The sequence below is a fragment of the Gossypium hirsutum genome, chromosome A13 (assembly GCF_007990345.1).
Source record: "Gossypium hirsutum isolate 1008001.06 chromosome A13, Gossypium_hirsutum_v2.1, whole genome shotgun sequence".
Taxonomy (NCBI): domain Eukaryota; kingdom Viridiplantae; phylum Streptophyta; class Magnoliopsida; order Malvales; family Malvaceae; genus Gossypium; species Gossypium hirsutum.
Genome location: NC_053436.1, coordinates 925,147 through 946,400, shown reverse-complemented (window position 1 = coordinate 946,400; position 21,254 = coordinate 925,147). Strand labels below are relative to the sequence as shown.

Below are 21,254 nucleotides of genomic sequence, written 5' to 3'. Positions count from 1 at the left end.
CTAACAACTTAAACTTTTTTAATGTTTTTATTTGCTTCATCAATAGCTGCTAGCTCAAGCTAAAAAAAAGAGAGTTAATTCTCATTGAGAGATATTACGTTATTAACCATTTAAAGTGTAAGAAAATTAATGTATTTGGGATTATTTAGTTTAATCATAAAAAATTAAAAATATTTTTAGTTTTGTTCTAAGTAAAAAATAAGATAAAATTAAAAAATATGTAAACATTAAGGGCTAAATTTAAAAATTATCAAATTTATCTGTTTTAACTATGGGTGACAAAAAAGAAAAAGAAGTTGATGAGGGACTAAAAACAAATTTACTAATAGTGGAGGGACTAGACATGGAATTTTCCCTTTTAAGTGATTCTGCTGAAGTTAGGCGACTGAGATTGGAGTTATTGTGACAGAAGGCAAAACATGCCCAATTGTGATAAAGGCACTGAAGTGAAGTGGACAGGAAAAAAAGGTAGAGTTGGTAAATGGAGAAGCTTAAATGTGTGGTTCCAGATAGGCTGAAGCGGAGGGTGGAGGAGAGCCATGTTGACGATCTTCCTTCACTATCCTCTTCTCTGCTCCAATTGTTCCTCAGTTTGCCGCAGTTCCATCAGTTGATCTCAGAGTTGGCAGCAGAGCCAGCGACCCAGGCCGGTCTTTGTGGCAAGAACGAGGGTGCCGCTTTGGACTTGAAAGAAAAGGGCAACCAATGCTATTCCTCTGGAGATCATTCCCAGGCTCTGCGTTGCTATTCTCAGGTCTCTTCTTCTCTTTTACTTATTACCAAAACAATCAATGAATTGAATTTCCTTTTTGGTGGTTTTAATGGAAAAAGTTACAGGCGCTTCGTCTTGCTCCCATTGACGCCCACCACACTGGCAAGAATCTTGTTGCTACTTTGTATTTAAACCGAGCTTCATTGTTTCACGTGAGTCTCTCTCTTTCTCTCTCTCTGATTTCTCATTCCGAAACCTTTAATCTTTTATCTCATCTAAAACCCTAAAAACAGAAAATGGGCCTGTCAATGGAGTCTCTTCGAGATTGCAGCAGGGCACTAGAAATTTCTCCTTCCTATCCAAAGGTACATATTAGTTTCTTCTTCAAATACTTTTCAATTGTTAATTGCTTATGGCCTCTCTTTGAATATCAAAATATGAAAAGTGAGCTCTCAGATTTTTCATTCAAGAGAAGAAACATATGATTGAGGGGTAAAACACAAGATTGTAATGTTTGTGTAGGAGGGTTTGTGCAATTGTTGGCTTGGCTTGTGTATTTTGAGACACAAAATTTATATCTCCTATTGTATGGATGTTTCTCCATCTTCTTGCCATGGATGTAGATACCGTTCGTTTCCTTTCCTTTCCTTTCCTTTTTGTGTTTATCTTTTGTTTCTCTTTTGTGCTTATTCCACCAAACTAAGCAATTTCTGGTGGCAGTAACATATCTTTATTGTAGGTGTGGTGTAGGAGAGGTAAGGTGAATGCTACACTGGGGAACTACGAAGATTCGGTCCATGACTTAAGTGTTGCTAAGGATATGGAGCCATCAATAGGGGGAAAGAAACAGATAGAAAGGGAGCTGGACATGCTTGCACGGCATCATGAGAAAAAAATTCCTAAACCAGCCAGCCAGAAAAGTGTAGAAATTCCAGGTAAGATGGTAACCTTTACTCAGCATCCTATTTCTTATTTTCACCACACGCACTGCTCATTTGTTGTAATTGTTGCAATCTCTTGCAGAGAAGAATTATTTTTGCATTTAAATCCTTAAGCAGGTTTTATTGCTGCCTGCCTGCAGACTTTATCTAGAGGCTTTGGAGATTGATTAGATTTTTTTATTAAGCATTTAGAGCTGTGTCAGACCTATAAACTTTAATGATTGTTTATTGCTCTTGATTGTATTCCGAATATATGCTTGTAGCGCATGGCACTTTGCATTTTCTTTTCTAAGTTATTATAACATTACAAATAATCTGTCAGATGTGCCTTCAGAAATAAAACTTCAGTGTGTAAAAACACCAGACAAAGGAAGGGGCATGGTTTCTCAGTTTGACATTCCTCAAGCTTCCTTGATTCATGCTGAAGAACCTTATGCTGTGGTATGTACATATTTTATTGTTGAATTTGTCATTGATTTTATGTTGTTTTAAATTTGAGTAGGCATAGCTTAATGAGTACTTAATAATATAGTTTACCAAAATGTACTTATTTTCTATACACAGCTTTGGCCATGGGAAATATCATTAGTTATAGTGTACAGTGTCATCTTTGACTCTTTCACTTGGTAGAATAATATTGGTTGGTATTTACTACTTTTCAAGTATTGCAATTTACTACCTTAAGTAGTTTTAATCATTATTAACTTTATTACCTGAGGTCTGAATATAACAAATTCACTTCAATTCCACCATTGTTTACCACACGAGTTTAGGGAATGATTATACTTGACCTCACCTCAATTCGTTTTGTTGTACTTTACTAAGCTCTAGCCTCCACATAAGGCACATTTGTAGAGTTCCTGTGAAGAAATGGAATTAAAATGAGAGGATCCCTCAGTTTTGTTCTTTGTTTGTGTATATTTTTTTTTTATCTTTTCTTCAGTTAATCTTGTACTGTAGAAGGGTTTAGGCCTTAGAATGAGAGGACAGAAATTAAATTAAGATACAGGTCAGCCTTACTTCTACTCAGAGGTTATTTCTCATTTGTTTAAGCATGAGTGAAGTTTGTTGCAATGTATGAGGCTGTAAAATAACATACATCCTAAAAGTAATAAAAATTTAATATCTTGGTTCGTATATAAAGCCCTCATCATCTGACTGTGAGAACTTCCAATTTGGTAATGGGAATATAACTTCTACTTGACCATACTATGGGCAGGTTATTTTGAAGCATTGCCGAGAAACTCATTGCCATTATTGCTTGAATGAACTACCTGCAGATACAATCCCCTGCTTTTCATGTTCATTGCCATTGTACTGTTCCCAGCACTGCCAAGTGCGAGCAGGTGGGCCAATTCATATTCCAGATACAATGGTAGGCAGTAATTTCAAGCCAACACTTGAGTGCATTCCAGAACATAAACACGAATGTCAAGGTGTGCACTGGCCTGCAATATTGCCTTCTGATGTAGTTCTGGCTGGTCGAGTAGTAGTGAAAACCATGGAGCAGAAGGGACAATTCACTGATGTTCCTAATCTTTCAGAAACCTTGGTATATTTCTCAAGTTTAATGTGAATGTTGACTTTAATTCTGTTAATGAATAACTAAATGTCAAGGGCTGATCTTCCAGCTTATGGCTTATTTCTCCTTGTAGGGGCTTTGTGAAAGTTATTCAAAAATGTCGCCAGAAAGCAAATTGGAACTACACATATATTCCATTGTATTGTTATTTTGTCTCCATCACTCTTTCAGTTCTGAACTGTCAATTAATGGAGACTCTGCATCACAGGTCCTCTCATCTCTGATATCCATTTATATTTGATCAGAAATTGTACTACGATCTCGATTTTTTCTTACTACCACTAAGAATACTGACCACCTTTATATTTTTGCATCTTTTCACATTTGCAGTGAGACTATAAGACTAAGTTTCCTACCTTGTTAAATCTGAACCAAACCCTAAAAGTTTTAGTAAATAACTAAAAACTGAAGTATAATTGAATCCCAAACAATTCGGAAAGCAAGAGAAGGGATGGAAATACTTTTTACTTAATGTGGAGCTTCTTGGAACTAGCTCTCTATTTTCTTGTATCACTAGGAGATATTTCAAGAGTTATCTGTACATTCTCTGTCAAGGTGTTTGCTTGACATGACTTGGTAAATGTGGCTGATGTGCATGTTTTTAGTGCAAAAGATAAGAAAAAAAAAACACCATAGAAATACTTGAAGACACTCATGCTATGCATATGTTCAATGTGTTCAATAACCCGGAATCTGCATATAAGTTTTCTAAATGTTAAATGATCTCATCCTCGCACTCCATGTATTTGTTACATACCCATACTAGTTACAACAACTTTTTAAGATGCATTTATGTCTCAGTATTTCCCATTTTCAATTTAATCGTAAGTTCTGCATCAGATTACATATGTTGCTTCAGAGTGATACAGTGCTTTGCGGCATTTTGACTCTTCTTCCCAAAGATTTGTTATTTTAGATGTTTGCAGTGTTAATATGGTCCCATTTTCTTGACTGCATAACTGATCGTTAATTATTGGGTTTTGTTTTCCATGTCATATGCAGATTGTCATACTTCTATCTCAAATTAGAGTGAATTCTATTGCAGTTGTCCGTATGAAATCCAATACCAATGATTCTTATGATCAGCAAGATTGGTTTCAAAACTTCTCCTTTGGTGAGGCAGAAGCAGCTAGTAGTGTGGAACAGGTATATTTTACTGTATGCTTTTTGTTATTTTGCTTCAAGCACTTTATTTTTTATATATAAATATATATTAATTTCTTTTTCATATTCTTTAATAACCTGCTTTTCATTCATTTCGTTCAATTTCCTTTGTAAAGATGTTGCAAGTAATTGAAAGCTATGTTGCTTGGATTTGAGTGTGCGTGTCGGTTATTAACATGTGTCCGACATGGCTATGTTCAACTTTTTCTAAGTTTTTTCATCTATGTGGAGGGTCTTTGAGGGTCATATCCCTACCCACATCTGACATGAGTACTTAAAGAAATGAAGAGTCAGAACAACATGGATTAAAACTTTTAAGGGCTTGTTAATTATATTTCCTTTCATTTCCGGGCATTCCTAATAATAAACTGTAATGGGCCATTAAATCCATTCTAACTTCTCTTAGACAAGTATTATATATTGCTGTTCTGCACATTGTTGACTATCTTTTCATCTATTATATATGTACTACTATGATTTTAAGACAAGTATATGCCCATCCTAAAAGTCCTTTAGCTTTTTCAACATTTTGAATATATTTTATTTTTAAAATTTATATATATATATATCTTTGCGTCCATCAATATATTTTTATTGTGAAGGTTGTAATATGTTACCAATACTGATTTTAAGACCTTGGTTTCGACTTCATTGTGTTCGGATCTTGTCAAAGGGTGCTTCTGACCTTAGACTTGTTAGAAAGTGAGAGTCTTTAAATCTCTATAGATTGGAATAATGTCTCTCATTTTATTACTAAGAATTGTTCCCTTAAATAGAGGTTAGATAGGGTTTTATTTTTGTAGACCAAGAAACTAAAATTAACTTGTTGAATAAGAAACTATAATTTAGGAAACTAAAATTAAGTACTTTTAATTGAAATAAAATACTTCCTAAACAAATTATTCTAATCAAGAATATTACTAAAATAAAGTTGTTTACTTTCTTTTCATTTGTGCCTCTTTAACTTCTTATATTTCCCACAAAGGCATCCATAACAGACAAGTTTCTAGAATCATAAAGAAATTTTCAAATATTTGATATGGTTTGGACTTGTCATTCAGATTTGAGTTTTAAGGTTCCTTAAGAAGTTCTAAATTATATGATGGTTTTTGGTGTCATGCTCAAACATTAACTATGTAAACATGAATGCACTGGAAAGTGACTCAATGTCAGAATCAAAAAGCTTTTATGCTTCCTTGACTCTGTTTAGCCTAAGGGTGTAAGCGAGACTCCTTTACTCGCAAATTCAAGTATCCTAATGCTTTATTTGTTTTTACAGTTGATTATAGCATTGACATTGTAGAATTTTAAAATTTAGGCCTTGAAAGAAAAAAAAAATGCAAATAAAAGGCCTCAATGGAATGGCATACCAACCAAAGCAAACTGGTTTAAATTGATATATACTGTCACCCACTTGATCATTCTTACTTTCACTCTCTGGCATTTGTTACTAAGCAGTGCCATCTTTTCATTAGTTTGTTTCATGCCCAGGTCAGAGTAGGTCAGGCTCTTTACAAAGCAGCCAGTTTGTTCAACCATTCCTGCCTGCCAAACATTCATGCATATTTTATTTCACGTACGCTCTTACTACGAACAACAGAGTTTGTGTCTGGAGGGTGTCCCCTGGAATTGTCTTATGGTCCTCCGGTACTCTCTCTCTCTCTCTCTCATTCACTCACACACATACACACACACATTTCTCGTAGTGGAATGGTGATGTTACTATTTTCTCTAGGATTGTGTTACATCTAGTCTTTTGTAGACAGAGCTAGATCAATTTATTTAAATTGAAGTTCATTTTTACAGGTTGGCCAATGGGACTGTAAAGACCGCCTTAGATTTCTTGAAGAAGAGTACTTTTTTCGATGTTGGTGCCGTGGTTGTTCAGAAGTGAATGAATCTGATCTTGTAATTAGTGGATTTTGTTGTGTTAATCCAAATTGTTCTGGAGTGATTTTAGACAATCTTGTGGCTAATTGTGAAAAGCAGAAGCCTAAAGTTCCAGAAACAATAAGCAATGAGTCTCATTTGCAGGTACTTCAATTTCTTTTGGTGCAATTCAGTAAGCATTAGCCTTACAGTACAAGAACAAGTACAGTCTAGCTGCTGCATCACAAGATTTCATTGGTGTATTTGTGCTAAAAATATATATTTTCTAAACTCTTTATGGGACATTCTAATAAAAAAATTCACAAATGCGAATAAAATATGAATACTGCTGGGAGAATGATTGTTATTAATCACTGCACTTTTAGTGGAAAATGAATTTATAGCACACCTTACATTTTGTAGACTTTATTATGTAGCTTTTAGGCCATTTATGGAGAGAAATTTGTTGGTTTCTGCAGAGTTAATCAGATGGACCATTTAACCCTGTTATTATTACCTCCAGGTACACGAGCTCAAGGATATTGACATCAAGAAAGTGGCTAACATTTCACTTGATCAAACACAAAGTTCCTTCCATGTTGGTTCTGGGTATTGCTTGAAATGCGGTTCTTATTGCAATTTTGCTTCTAGGAGCAAAGAAGTTAAAAAAGCTTGGACTGATTTCAGAAGGTACACAGTTAATATTTATAAAAGCTTTTCTGTTGTTCATGATTATATTTTTAAATTTTTAGAAATATAAAACTCATAAGGATTGTCGTCTCTGCATGTAGGCTGTACTTTTCACATTCAATTAAAATTATGTTGTAAAGCTTTAATTTGTAATGTATGCATGTACGTGTACTGCCCTGCTGCAGAGAAGCACATATGTTTTACCTATAGCCTGTTCATTGCTTGATAGGTTGCAGGATTCAATAGCTTCAAAAGATACGTGCGGTACTAACCTTACAGATGCTTTGAGATCTCTTGGTCTTCTAAGATCAATACTGCATGCTTATAACAAAGGCATTGCAGAAGTAAGTTTCATTAACTAGTTATTAACACCTTAATCAAAGCTCTGCTGATCCGAGACCAGTAATACAGGATGTAATTATCTATGAAATTGTCTTGTGCAGGCAGAGGACATTCTTGCGAAGGCATTTTGTTTCATTGGTGATTTTGAGCCAGCTAGAGACCATTGTAAAGCATCCATTGAGGTAACCATTTACTAGTGTAAGAATAATATTGTGGTTCAACTCTTGATGAAACATTAGTTTATGTTGACCAGTTGTGACTACTTTGTCTTGTTGTTCACTGCTTTTGATGTTAATGATAATTGTTAAATTCCGTATTTGTGTAGTTAAAACTTAGAAGGTACCAAATGTTATATTGGAATTATCAAATGAAAAAAAGATAATGATGATTACGAGAAGAGGACGAGGGAAGGAAATGGAAATCTTGGGGGGAGTGATCTCATGTTCTCCATATCTCTAAAGGCTTTTAATTTTGTTAGTTGAATTAATGTTTTTACTTTGAACTGTTATTCTGTGTATGAACAGTCAACCCCAAAACCCTTTCGGAAACATAATTTGGCTCTACACTTTAGTCATTTGGCTATTTATCAAGTTTTGAATAAGATTTTCATAATGGTTTGGTTCTTGGTTGCAGATACTGGAAAAGCTCTATGGCCCCAATCACATTGCAATTGGATATGAATTGGCAAAGCTGGCATCCATTCAGCTAGCTTTGGGTGATTGTACTGCTGTCTATAACATAAATCGACTGAGTGCCATGTTTTCTACATATTATGGACCACAAGCAGGCATTATATTTCCTTATCTACTTGTTCTTGAGAGAGAAAGGAGCCGAATCATACAATGAAATGTCAAATCCTTTTCTCTCATGTGCATAGCCATATGCCATCCAACACTATATATATATATATTCCTTGATATGTTGGTGCCAGCTGGGTTTGATGTCAATCTCATATCAAATGAAGTTTTGATTGAAATGGTAAAATTGTTTTAATTATTTTTGTATGAATTATAATCAACAGTTCAAAAAATCTAAAAATTAAAAAAAATTCACATGTTAAAATGTGAGGTCCTTGGAACCACGTCAGCATATTTTTAAGTTTTTAACAGTTTATTCAAATCCCAAAAAAAAAATACGAAGTTGACTTATGGTTTTAAGAATCAATTAGGTACAAAAAAAAAAATTATTAAGTAGATAAAAGTTGCCAAGTTTAGGTACCTTCATATATATTTACCCAACATAGAAAACTAGAAGTTATCAAAAAGTGAGAATCCAAAGCTTTCCATGGACTGAAATAAGAAGTTAGCTGAGAGATGATGTATAGAGGACTTCAGAGTACAAGGCTTGAAACTATTCAATTTTGTTATAATGTGTGCTCATAGAAAAGAAAAATCAATTAATTCATCATTGTTCTTATGTTCTCAACATAGTAATTAACATGGAACAATATGTTTAACAGGATGGAAATCCTGCTATACCGCAATGAACTGGTATCTACAAGAACACTCCACCAACATAGAGATGAACCTTCACAGCTGACATGCAAAAGAATGCAACAAAAAGAAAAATAATAATAAGAGAAATGCAGAGGAAATATTTTTGCGTAGCCTATTATCGGAGCGCAAACGACAATAACCTTGATCTTTATAATCGTCCTAGCTTTTACCGATGCGTCATCTAACTTGGCTTACTACCCCTAAATGCAGATAGGGAGAAGAATGACCTTGTCCCTGGTAAAAAAATGACGAAAAAAAGGAATGTAATTCTAAACTACAAAACATGCAGTCGTAGTGAAAAGAAAATTAAAATATTATCCCAGAAAGTGTTAATATAGGATTTAGATTTTCAAATTGGCAATTAGGTTCATTTTGGTATGTATACTTTTTTTTTGGTCAACTTTAGTACTTGAACTTACAACTAGGCCCATTTTTGTCTTTGAACTTGGCAATTGTAAACAGTTCGATGACATGAAACTCCAAGATTATGCTACATCATCGCTTAAAAAGAAAAATTATATATTTTAAAAATTTTCAAGTGATGACATGACAATGTCAGAGTGACACATTATCAATTCTAGATGGAATCCAAGTTTAGGGACCAAAATAGATCTAATTGTCAAGTTCAAATATCAAAGTGGACCTAATTGTCAGGTTCATGGACTAAAAGTTATATTAACCCTTCCAAAAAGAACAGAAAGGAGAAAGGAACTAAGGAAACTACTAGAGTAAAGAAGGAATTGACCTTTAGTAGTTGAGGCTGCAGCTGAAACGCTGCCATTGTGCAATTTGTGGGTATTAAACGCTCTGATGCCTGATTGAGCTGCACACACAAAATCCACAGTACTTTCATAATGAGACTTGGTGAAAGTTGGGCAATTTGAATATTAACAAATATTTTGGCATTTCCAGAAAGTTGGGCAAAGAAGAGACACAAGCATTAAAGCAATTTTCATATATGCTTTTGACCTATAACCATCTAGATTCTACCTATATGAGAAAAACTGAAAACAGTTTGACAGAAAATAAGCATGTAATTATCATAAAGAGAAAATATACCAGATGGAAGCTCATGAGAATTCAAATTACGATCAAAGCCATCAGACAACAATGTCTTTTCTTGCCCATGGTTCTTTGTGTGAAGGGCTGCCTTTCGCAGTAGATTATCAGAATTTCTCTTATTATTGACTTTTGATTCTTCTGCATCATCCTCTCCTTCAGAAAAGACTGACGGACTAGACCAACCAGTTATATTTGCATCCCCCTTACTCTTCCGAGCAAACTTTAACAGCTTCTTCAATCCCTTGGGTGCATCTTTTTGGTAGACCATTGCAGGCAAACTTTCAGCATTTCCCCAGTCAATAATATAACCTTCGCTACTTTCTTCTTGCAGCATCTGTGACAGAGAATGGCGCACACGTGGACTTGCTGATACAATGGGTGCTATGTCAGCTGAAGATGAAATTTCAGCTGTTTTCACATCAGATAGGTTTGGTAGGTCTCGATGCTCTTCTACTTCCACCCACGCAGTTGGTGAGATGGTTGATTCTTCCTCACATTGGGAAGGGCCGGCAACAACTTTTAAGCCAACATCAAAATCAGGTGCAAGTTCTTTAACACTCTCAACCAGGTCACATTTCGGAGGGCCATCCGGCTGTGTTTCTGACTGAATAGCATCATCACAATGGTCCGGTGATGAAGCATCCTGATGCTCACTCACCAAGATAGAAGCATTAGCAATCACATCCCTCTCTTGAGGATCAATAGAATTTTCAGTGTTTTTCAAAGAGTCCTCCAACTGAGAAGGATTTTTACTCTTGTTAACAAGATCTGTAGACGTAAATCCTGAACCTTTACGGAGAAATGGCTTTGATTCCAATGGAACTACACTACTTTTCTTCGTTACCTTGTTATACAAACTAGGCTTTGCCCGAAGCATATTGGAAGAGTCCCCAGGTGCTGCTGCAATTTTTTTTTTTGTTGGTTTGCTGCTTTTGATCAATTTTTGTTGCTGCTTCTCATTCACACCCACTAAACCTCGTTTATCAGTCTGGGTTGCCTTTGCATTTCTTCGTTGTGGCAGGGAACTTTCCACTTTAGGACCCAGTTGAGCTGCCGGTTGCGCTGATTGAGGCTTCCGACGTGTTGACATAGTGCCAGCAGAAGAGGTTGCACCAGAAGTTTTAGCTGGTGATGCCCCTGCTGTTCTCGGTGATGGTGTCGAAGGCCAAGACTTATGAACAGCAGGCAAGGGGGATGCTCTAGTTGAAGTCTTCTTTGCAATTGAAAGTTTTGAGGTTTCCTTCCTTGTATTAGCAGGCTGTGAAGGATTCTTAAGTAACTTTTGGGAATTCTTGACAGAAATTTGGGTTTTTGTTGAAGGATCATTTTTACCAGTATTATTCACATTTTTGGAAGCCATTCTTGCTTTCCTCTCATCAAGATTTTTTAGCATTGCTCTCAATGTTGCTTCTTTCTCAGCATGCTTTCCAGCATTCTCACCTCTAAGTTTTTGATCCCTCTTCTCCTTGTAATTGTGATAAAATCCACCTCTCTGCTCTGGAGGCAGATTTTGTCTGACTTTAGATTGAGGCTTCCTACAGCTAACAAGCTGATTTACCATCATTTTTTCATGCATCTGGTTCAACTCCTCTTCCTTCTGTTGACTCCATTCAACTGCGGTTTTTGACGTTTCATTAGCTTCCACTTCGTGTATTATATCTGTGACCTCTTGAATATCTATAGGACTACATGAGCTCTCTTCCAGCCCTTCTAACCTCACATCAATAGTTTCGTTGATGTTTTCCACTCTAGTCCTAGTATCAGATTCCAAATTAACTTCTGTTGACCTTTCCATAATATCATTATCAATGATATTATCAGAAGGCTCTGGTACAGGATCTTCAGAACCATTTTGTGATTGGCATTGGACGGCTGATTCACCCATACTTGCACTCCATCTTCTCAATGCAGACTTAGTTGGACCAAGAGAGATGTTCGCTAATGAGTTCCTTTTTGGAGCATCAGTAATCTGATCCCTTTGTTTACTTTCAAAAAGATTTATTGCATCTTGAACACTCATACGCTGCACATTATTCTCAGGTTTCTTAATGTTTCCGGATCCTTCCTCTTCACTATCAGCTGAAGCTACATCTCTTTGATATGATATCTTTTCTCTAGCAGGAAAGCAACCAAGGCTCTTTACTGTCAGAGCAGGGGCTCTACGCGGGCCAGTTCTCCCAATTTGAACCCTTCTCATTGGAGATGCAGACCGTCTAGGAGATGCAGATCTTATAAGAGCTCGACTTCTTTCTGCAGATATTTGATTCTCGTCACTTGAGTCAGAAGATTCCTCACTTTCTGTTGAGCTCTGACGTTCAATCTGTGCAACTTTTGCTGGTGAAACACCATATTTAACTGGTGTTTCTGAACTTGCTGGCTTTGAAATTTTATTATTTCCATCAGTCTTGTTTATGCTGCCATTAACTGAAGCATGAGTGCATGAAGACTTTACATCATTCAGAGGATTAGCAATTTCGCACTTGTCTCTCAGCTCCAGAATCATGCATAAAAAATTCCTGCAGTAGATATTAACAAGATTATTTGTTGCTTAAAATTCATCTCAGTAAGTGTTGCAAAAGTTTAGGGATGTATGCATTTAAAAATTCTTTGAGTATCTATCCAAAAAAGGAAAATCTTTGAGCAAATCAGAATTCAGAGGATCCATGCACTTTTCTTTTGGGAGGCAACTTACTTTACATCATTTGACCCAAAAGTTTCTGAAAACTTCGCTAGATGAGTGACTTCTTCATTGGAGCAGGTTTCTCCAACCGCTTGGTTAAAAGCTGCAACTAACTTACTTCTTAATGATGCAAGTCTCGAGTCCATAGCACGCAAAAGCTCATTCCTAGCAAAGCATGCCAAAGGTTGGTTGGATTTGCAGGAGAACTAAAAGTCTAAAACACATTAACTAAATATTACAAATATGTACTAATGGAGAGAACATACTTTGACGTTTCTGATGATGAATTCTGGACTTCAAACTGCTAAGGTCAAATGCATATATTAGTGGCCACAATAAATTATCATGTGAAATATAATGTAGAATCATAAGATCACCTCCTAAAGGACCTAGAGGAAAAATAGACCAAATAGAAAAGTTGTGAAGAATGGAGGTTACTTTGGATGTTGGAACCATGTCTATTGAGTTGTGGAAATCTGTTGAACAAGGAAAGAGAACAGTTAAGATTCTCAAGGCTTTTAGATAGCATGGATGCATCACAACATTAAGGAGATTGGCAAGACAAACAAGGGAGACTACTTCTGTCCTCAATTAGTTTAAAAAAGAAACCTCAATCAAAAACTAAAGTTGCAGATTCTGGTCTACTTTCTATATGAATACGTAAGAAAAATCAGCAAAACAAGGAATAGTACTTCTCTTATGTCAAAGTATTTAAAGAACATTATAACAGAGAATATATCAAGGTCATGAACAAGGATTCTCCATAAATTCCCTTGAACATGAGATTTTACCATTTTCGCTACTTCGATTATGATCTTGATGACCCTGAGAAGACGAAAGATTAACAAGTGAGATCTCCTACATAAAATAAACAAATCCAAACGCTTAAAGACACAGGATATTTACCTGAGCATATAGAGAAAGATGAAATTTTTTGGCCTCCTCCAACTGAGACATCTCAGCTTCAATAACTTTAGCAGTATCCAAACAATCAGTAGAACCCACAATACACAGGAATCTGAGAAAGTAAAAGGGGTGAATGGAAAATAAGAAGGAACCCATTGCTCTTCCAACAACATAACTTGTAGAATAAGAAAATTAATAAGAACCTGGAGAAGGTAGATAGAGTAAACCATGTGGGAGATTTGAGATTGTTGGGGGGTTGCAGTTTGTAATTAGCAGCATTGGAATTAGAATTGGATCCATGGGTGTACAAGTTGTTTAACTCGGGCAAATGAGGCAAGATTTTTCGAAGAACCCCGACGCCCAGTTTCTCCACATTGTTACCAAGACATGCATATGCCTCATAGCTTGAAAAAATAAACAGATAAATTTATTGAAAAATTGCAGAAAATTTAAAACAATTTTCTATTTTGATTTTGATTTTGATTTGACAACTATCGAAATCAACCGTTACAAGCACTAAAATACTAGATTAACTCAATTTAACCAAACTCGACTAACTAACAAGCCTACACTCGATCTTTTTTACATAATGAGACTGAACATTTAAGATCCCATGATTCAACTTACCAACACTAGCAACATTTTAGAAAATTTAAAGAAAAAAAAAGAGAAATAACCTGTTTTGAGAAGGCAGAATCTGAATGGTAGCGTAATCTAAAATCGCATCTCCTCCGTCCATCTTCTATGGGTTCTTCTTCTTGTTCTTTTTTGTTTCTCTACCAAAAGAAAATCCCAAAAAAATAAGTAAAAATCGAGAATTAGATTAGGTTAAACGTAGAATGATTTGAAAGCTGAACAGATCTGAAGAGAATCGGAAAACAAAAGAATGCAGATTCTTCACACCTTCAGCTTTCAGCTTTTGAAGTGGAAAATTAGAAATTTTTTGAAATGAAAATTTAGAATTTAATTTTGTGAGAGTGGGAGAGAGAGTAGTGTTATAGTTGTAATAGTGAGAATAATTAATGTCCATTATCGGTATTTCACTTGTAAAAGTGGGAATATACGCAATAAGTTCGAAGTCACTTTAAAGCAAAACAAACGCGGATAGGAAGGATGGGGTAAATGCCTTTTGGTTTAATTTTATTCTCAATCCCTGTTTTCTTTAGAATTTTGAATTTTTTATGGCTAAAAGTTTCATGGAGGTTCTTGCATTAGGAGTCATATTGCATTTTACCCCTTTTGCTCAAAAAATGGGAAAATTAGTTCCAATACGTTATGTCAAAGAGAAAATCAATTTTTTCTATTAAAAATTTCATCCATTCTTACTGTTGAAAAATTGGCATGGTTAATAAAATTGCCAAAAAATTGCACATGGAGTGCCACAAGTACCTATACTAGCGTACATAAACTAATTTCTAATAGTAGATATGGTTGAAATTTTTAACAGATGGATCAATTTGTTCTTTGATTTAATAAAAATGACTAATTTGCCTAATTTTTTTAGTAAAGGGACAAAATATAATCTAACTCTTAATACAATAGCCTCTATGATACTTTTATCATTTTAGATATTTTATTTTTACCTTTTATAATAGCTTATATTATTTTTAAAACTAGTTTTCTATAACAATCATTTATCTCAAATTTTAGTAAAATTAGTTTTATTTCTAAATAAAATATAAATAATAAATTTTAATTAAGATATTATTTCAATAAAATATTTAAATTTTTCATAAATAAAATATTAACCACAATCTATTAAATGAAAATATTTTCTAATAAATAAATTATATTTGTAATTTCTATCAAAATATAATTTAAATCTCATTTGTACTAGTAGTCATATTACATTTTGCCCCTTACTTAAAAAGTAGGAAAATTAGTCTATTGTACATTATATCAATAAGCAAATTACTCATTTTTGTTAAAAATTCCATTTATTTGTAATGTTAAAAATTGATGTGCCTAACTGAATAACCAAATAGTAACACGTGGCGTGACATATGTACGCCATACTTACGTACAAAGACCAAGTTTTAACAATAAAAAATAGATAAAATTTTTAAAAGAATGACCAATTTATTCTTTAATATTACATATAATGATTAATTTACTCATTTTTTAAAAAGATATGACAAAATGTAATCTGACTCCTACTACAAGAGTCTTTATGCTATTTTTACCAGTTATAATTGTATAACATCCATCTCTTTATAACGGCCAAAATCTTAACAAACAAATGAGATTATAAAAACGAGGGTTGACCATATATGTTATTCATTAAATTTTTAAATATTAAAATGACTTGGATTCAAAGTTTAACAGAAATTCATTAACCATGTTTTCAAGTAAATGTTAAAATTTAAAAGTTCAAAGAATATAAGGACTGAAATCAAAATTTAACCTTTTTTTTTTAAACTGTTCTGAAAATTAGCGTTAGTAAGGATTCCAATACCAAACTTATTGAATACATCTTTTAACAACTTCAAATTCTGTTATTATTACCACCAGTTTTATGAAAAGAAAAAAGGTGACGAAGCACGTGATTTTATTACAATAAATAAAAACAAAATAATAATATTTTTATTAATAATTGATCAATTATATCATCATATCTCATCACCGACAACCATCTTTTTCCTTTGTTTAGATTTCATAATAAGCTTTACCTTATACGATAATTAATACAATATATTATTATTTTAATATTTAAATTAAAAAATTAATTGAGTCGTAATTTAATTGATAAGAATATTATTATTAATATAAGAGAACGTGAATTCGAGTGTGCTGAAGCGCATTATTCTTTTATTTATGAGTTGATAATTCTAGGTATATGTAAAAAGAATATTTTGAACAAAAAATACATTTAATATATATTACTTTTATATTTTTAATATTTAATTGTTTATATTATATTTATAATTATTTATATAGTAAAGTAGTTATAAAACACAACAAACAAACAAAAAAGAAGAAGAGGGTATTTCATAATCATTGCATGGCCCATTGCCTTCTTATTCTTCCATCACACTCAAGTCGAGTTCAACTCACACCACAACTGAGTGCATTTACTTCATCCAATCAAGTTGTATTGAGTAAGAAATTATGAGTTAATCGAGTTCCGTAAATTTTAATTTTTTGAATTTTATTAAATTCATTCGAATGAAGGGAAATTTCATTCGTGAGTTGAATAAATTTATTTGAATTAAATCAATTTATATATAAATGTGGATATTTACATTAAACCGAAAAAATGATATTATTACATTTTCAAATTTCCAACCTAGAAAATATTATACATATATAGAAATTACACTTCAATTTAGAGACTATAAAACATATTCTTTGCATGCTTTATTAGATACTGGAGCTACCACAAGTAGTTGTAGAGAAAATGCCATTTCTGTAGAAAAATAGGAATTAATGAAAAACCCAATCAGAGCTATAGGAATTGATGGTAAAGAAACCATAATCCAATTTAAAGCCAGAAATATACCAATTTACATAAATAATGTAAGATTTGTAATTCCTAAAATATTGTGTTTTCCTGAAATGCATGGAGACATATTATTCGGAAATAATTTTATATATCATCATCTACCGTTTGCTATAGATAGAAAAATTTAGTAATATTATCAACAGAAAAAACTTTTGTAGATATACCTTTAATAGAAAACCATAAATTTGTATGTGATAAAGGATTTAGACCAATAAGAAAAGAACAAATTAAACAACCAGAAACAAATCATTGGTTGTTTAAAATTCTAGAAAATAATTTTAGTGAAGAACCATTAAAATTATGGGAAAATAGTCCAAGATATTGTGAAATAAGATTAAAGAATCCTAATAAAATAATTAGAATTAAACCTATGATCTATACTAAATAAGATATAGATGAATTTGATATACAAATCAAAGAATTATTGGAAAAAAAGATTAATAGAAAAAACTAATAGTCCACACCCAAGTCCAGCCTTTATGGTAAGAAACCATGCTGAAATAAAAAGAGGAAAAGCTAGGATGGTAATTAATTATAAAAGACTAAACCAGGATATTTTATTCCACGAAAAGATGTTTTGATTAATCAAGCTAAACATGCAAAATACTTCAGTAAATTCGATTGTAAATCAGGATTTTGGCAAATAATGCTAACTGATGAATCTAAACCATTAATAGCCTTTAGTGCACCTAATGGTCATTATCAATGGAGAGTAATGCCATTTGGGTTATGTAATGCACCTCAAATCTTCCAAAGATGGATGGATTCTATATTTAATAAATATAAAAAAATTTGTGTAGTTTATATAGACGATATATTAATATTTTCAGAAACACTAGAAAAACATAGAAAACATTTAAATATTATCTCTCAAGAATTCATAAAACATGGAATTATTTTGAGCCCTAAGAAAATAGAATTAGAAAAAACAGAAATAGAATTTTTAGGTTTAAATCTATCTGCTGATGGTCTTAAACTACAAGATCATATTATAGTAAAAATAAAAGAATTTCCAGAAGAAATTAAAAACCAAAAACAACTTCAACAATTTTTAGGAATAGTTAATTATGGAAGAAACTTCTTTCCTAACTTATCTCAAAAATTAGGTGTTTTATATGAAAAATTAAAAAAGGATAAAACTTTTAGCTGGTCTAAAGAAGACTCAGAAATTATTAAAAATATAAAATCAAAAATAAATTATACCCCAAAAGTCTATTTACCAAAACAAAGTGATAGATTAATTTTAGAAACCGATGCATCAGAAAATTATTAGGGATGTATTTTAAAAGCTAAAACAGCAAAAAACAAAGAACTAATATGTGGATATAGTTCTGGAAAATTTAAATCAAATGAAGTTAATTATGCTATATATGAAAAAGAATTATTAGCTATTAAAAAGGCAATAAAAACCTTTCTCATATATTTTGCATCTGAAAATTTTATTATAAAAACTAACAACCAGGCAGTCAAACAATTTCTGACTAATAATAGTCTAGAAAGTGTACCAAGAAGAATTAGATGGTAGAATGATTTATGTAGTTTCAATTTTGAAGTTTTATATGTCAAAGGTACTGATAATATTATTGCTGATTATTTTAGCAGGCCTTATGGATAGAGGTACAAAACCTCTAGAACAAGTCGGGGAATGGATTACTGTCCATAAAAAACCCAACAAAGGAAAGCAGATAAATCCTAATCAAGGATTTACTCCCAATCAAGGATTGACTCCCAATCAGGGATTTACTCCTATATTAACAGGATTCTATCCTAATCAAGGATATTATGTTCCTTATCCAATGGTAAGACAACCAACTGGATCTCCTTCATCATATGCATCAAGAATGGTAAACGAATACCCTTCAAAAAGAATAATTCAATCTCCTTGGTCTCAAGATCCGAATTTAGCATATCAAGCCAGTTATTTTGAAGTTATAAAAGGAGCAGAAAATTTGTTGAAACAACAACAAATTCCAGAAATAAAAGATTTTTATAATCCAGGATTACCAAGTGAAATTTATAAATATATTAATGAAATATGGAAAACCCATATTTTAGAACAAAGAGTAAATTTTAGACGAGCTCTTACAAAGTTTTCACAATTTCTAGTTGAAAAAACAACTAAAGAAAATGAAGCACATGAATTATTATTAAAAGCTGTTTTATACAGAGATTGGCAAGAACTCGAAATAGAGTATACAAATATCAATGAGATAAATAATCTTATTGATATATTTCAATACTTTATTCATAAAGGAACAAATAGTCCCATTATGAATAAAATGTTTAGAATATGTTTATATAATAAAGCTAGGAAAATACTACCAGCAGAAATTTTTGAAAAAATCAATAAAATTATCTGCAACCAGCAGACTCAATATAAAAAAGTCTTTTCTGAATAACTTTTACAATCATATGTCTATCTAAATGATATAGGGGAAGAAATTCCTACTATAAAATTCAGATTAGATCATGAACCATTTGATATAAACAGTATTGAATGGGGTTTCGTTAGAGAAATTGTAGTACAAAACTTTTCTTTTCATTTATTAAAAGATTTTCTTGCTATTATAAAAACTATATTGTCACTTTTAGTATATCAAGATGATTTTTATTACTATTTTTATATCCAAATAAGTAGTCTTATTGGAATTGCTGAAAAAGAGCGATTCTATCAACCATATCAAATATGGATTATTCAACGAATGTTTGATAGTCCTTATTTATCAGCAGCCAAAGAAGATAAAAAACACTTGACCAAAACCATTGACAAGTGTTACAATAATCCAAAATATTTTCAAATCCAAGTTGGAATTGATTTAATGTCAACAGCTCGACATGTACTTCAAGATCAAACATACAAACTATCTACCGATGGAAGAAGAATAGTAGCTGATAAAAACAGCATGATTCAGAAATCAAGAGATGAAGAATTCATACAACTGCTAAAGAAAATAACAGATATGGAAATAGACGATTTCCCTTCAGAAATAATTGAAGAAATCAAGACCACGTGGGAGACTTGGAATTCACCAAGACTATCACCAGAATCTTTACACCTGGATGAAATAGAAACATGGAACCTGGACAACATCCAAGAAGGATAAAGACAAAACAAAGACCACGTGGAAAGTCAAGAAGACTTTCAAGCTGATTTTCAAGATTGGTGGTAAACAAAAATTCAAGGCCTCCATGTACGATCAAAGATATGACAAAGACAACTGACAACATACGTGGAGGCAACAACAAATTCATCCTTATCAGAAACACTGTGCGGGATTTAAGAAAAATCAAATAGAGTTTAGAAATTTTACGATAAATAGCAATGTAAAAAGCCTAAACAGATCATCGAAAAATAGTTTAGAAGTCTTTCCTTTTACTTTCAGTATTCTCTCTGTAAACAACTTTTCCTTGTAAAAATCATTCCTTTTAATAAAATATCCATCTTCCGCACTCAGATATAATAGTTTTGTAATTGGTATCAGAGGCCCCCGGAGTTACGGTTCTTGGAGGAATTCATATCATAATACTCATTGTAAGTTCTTATCTTTAATTTATAATCCAGTTAATTTCGTGGTTATTTATCTTGAAACCCATATATCTGTTATTTTGTCTAACTTTTGCCTTTTTAAGTCTAGGTGAGAGACAATAGGCCTTTGTGTGTTAAGACAAAATAATATAACAGACGGTTTTAGGTACCAAAGATAAGTAACATGGAAGAGACAGATTGTTTATATAAAGATAAAACCTGCAATCATATTATGCATATAGATTCTAAACAGGAAAATAATATTTCGGCCCTTAGTAAAGGATTTAATAGTTTAATGGATATAACCTTCATATATTATAATAAAATATATAATAAAGTCAGTAATATAGAAGAAAAAGTAAATTACATGAGAGATATTAAAGAATTAGATTTAAACAACAAATCTAAAGAAATTTTATCAGAAGTCAATAATAAATTAGATCAGGTTATTAATAATAATATGGAATCAGATATAGATTTAGGTCCATTATATTATGGTAATAGTAATATAATTTTAACTTTACCAGATGAAGAAGAAGAAACTTCTTCAGAAGAGTCATCTTCTACTATTAATAGAAATAAAAAATCTAAAAAACATAGAAGAAAAAATATTACTCAACAAAAATATGATTTCCAATCTTATAAAGAATTAATAGAACATTGGAAAGTCAAATTTACTAAAAGTACTGATAAAAATGAAAGAATAGAATACTTAAAATTAATAGAAGAACTTTATGAAAAACATAAAGATCTATTTACTCAGTTTAATTATCACTATATGT

The 21,254-nt window shown here is 32.5% G+C and overlaps 2 protein-coding genes across 10 annotated transcripts; one reads left to right on the top strand and one right to left on the bottom strand.

Moving 5' to 3' along the window:
• Window positions 1-392: 392 nt before the first annotated feature.
• LOC107920175 (SET and MYND domain-containing protein 4) lies at window positions 393-8,217 on the top strand. 6 transcript variants are annotated; one of them, XM_016849728.2, is made up of 14 exons: window positions 393-754; window positions 838-924; window positions 1,006-1,077; window positions 1,452-1,647; window positions 1,976-2,094; window positions 2,873-3,205; window positions 3,309-3,443; window positions 4,238-4,381; window positions 5,891-6,046; window positions 6,206-6,433; window positions 6,792-6,958; window positions 7,188-7,302; window positions 7,402-7,482; window positions 7,934-8,217. In XM_016849728.2, exons 1-14 carry the CDS (start codon window positions 482-484, stop codon window positions 8,144-8,146), a joined length of 2,319 nt encoding a protein of 772 aa, XP_016705217.2. In that variant the 5' UTR covers window positions 393-481; the 3' UTR covers window positions 8,147-8,217. The 6 variants fall into 6 exon arrangements, with proteins under 6 accessions (XP_016705217.2, XP_016705219.2, XP_016705218.2 ...); XM_016849730.2 differs by having other exon boundaries at window positions 410-754; window positions 1,988-2,094; XM_016849729.2 differs by having other exon boundaries at window positions 410-754; window positions 832-924; window positions 1,988-2,094.
• A 464-nt stretch (window positions 8,218-8,681) lies between these two features.
• Window positions 8,682-14,467, bottom strand: LOC107919974 (uncharacterized). Of its 4 annotated transcripts, XM_016849430.2 has the most exons (12): window positions 14,348-14,467; window positions 14,122-14,220; window positions 13,648-13,848; window positions 13,445-13,556; window positions 13,330-13,363; window positions 12,977-13,014; window positions 12,805-12,842; window positions 12,551-12,703; window positions 9,856-12,374; window positions 9,542-9,619; window positions 8,937-9,030; window positions 8,682-8,835 (listed from the first exon to the last, which is right to left on the bottom strand). In XM_016849430.2, exons 2-11 carry the CDS (start codon window positions 14,181-14,183, stop codon window positions 8,978-8,980), a joined length of 3,288 nt encoding a protein of 1,095 aa, XP_016704919.2. In that variant the 5' UTR covers window positions 14,184-14,220; window positions 14,348-14,467; the 3' UTR covers window positions 8,682-8,835; window positions 8,937-8,977. The 4 variants fall into 4 exon arrangements, with proteins under 4 accessions (XP_016704919.2, XP_016704918.2, XP_016704920.2 ...); XM_016849429.2 differs by having other exon boundaries at window positions 8,682-9,030; XM_016849431.2 differs by having other exon boundaries at window positions 8,682-9,030; window positions 12,805-12,839.
• Window positions 14,468-21,254: the final 6,787 nt, after the last annotated feature.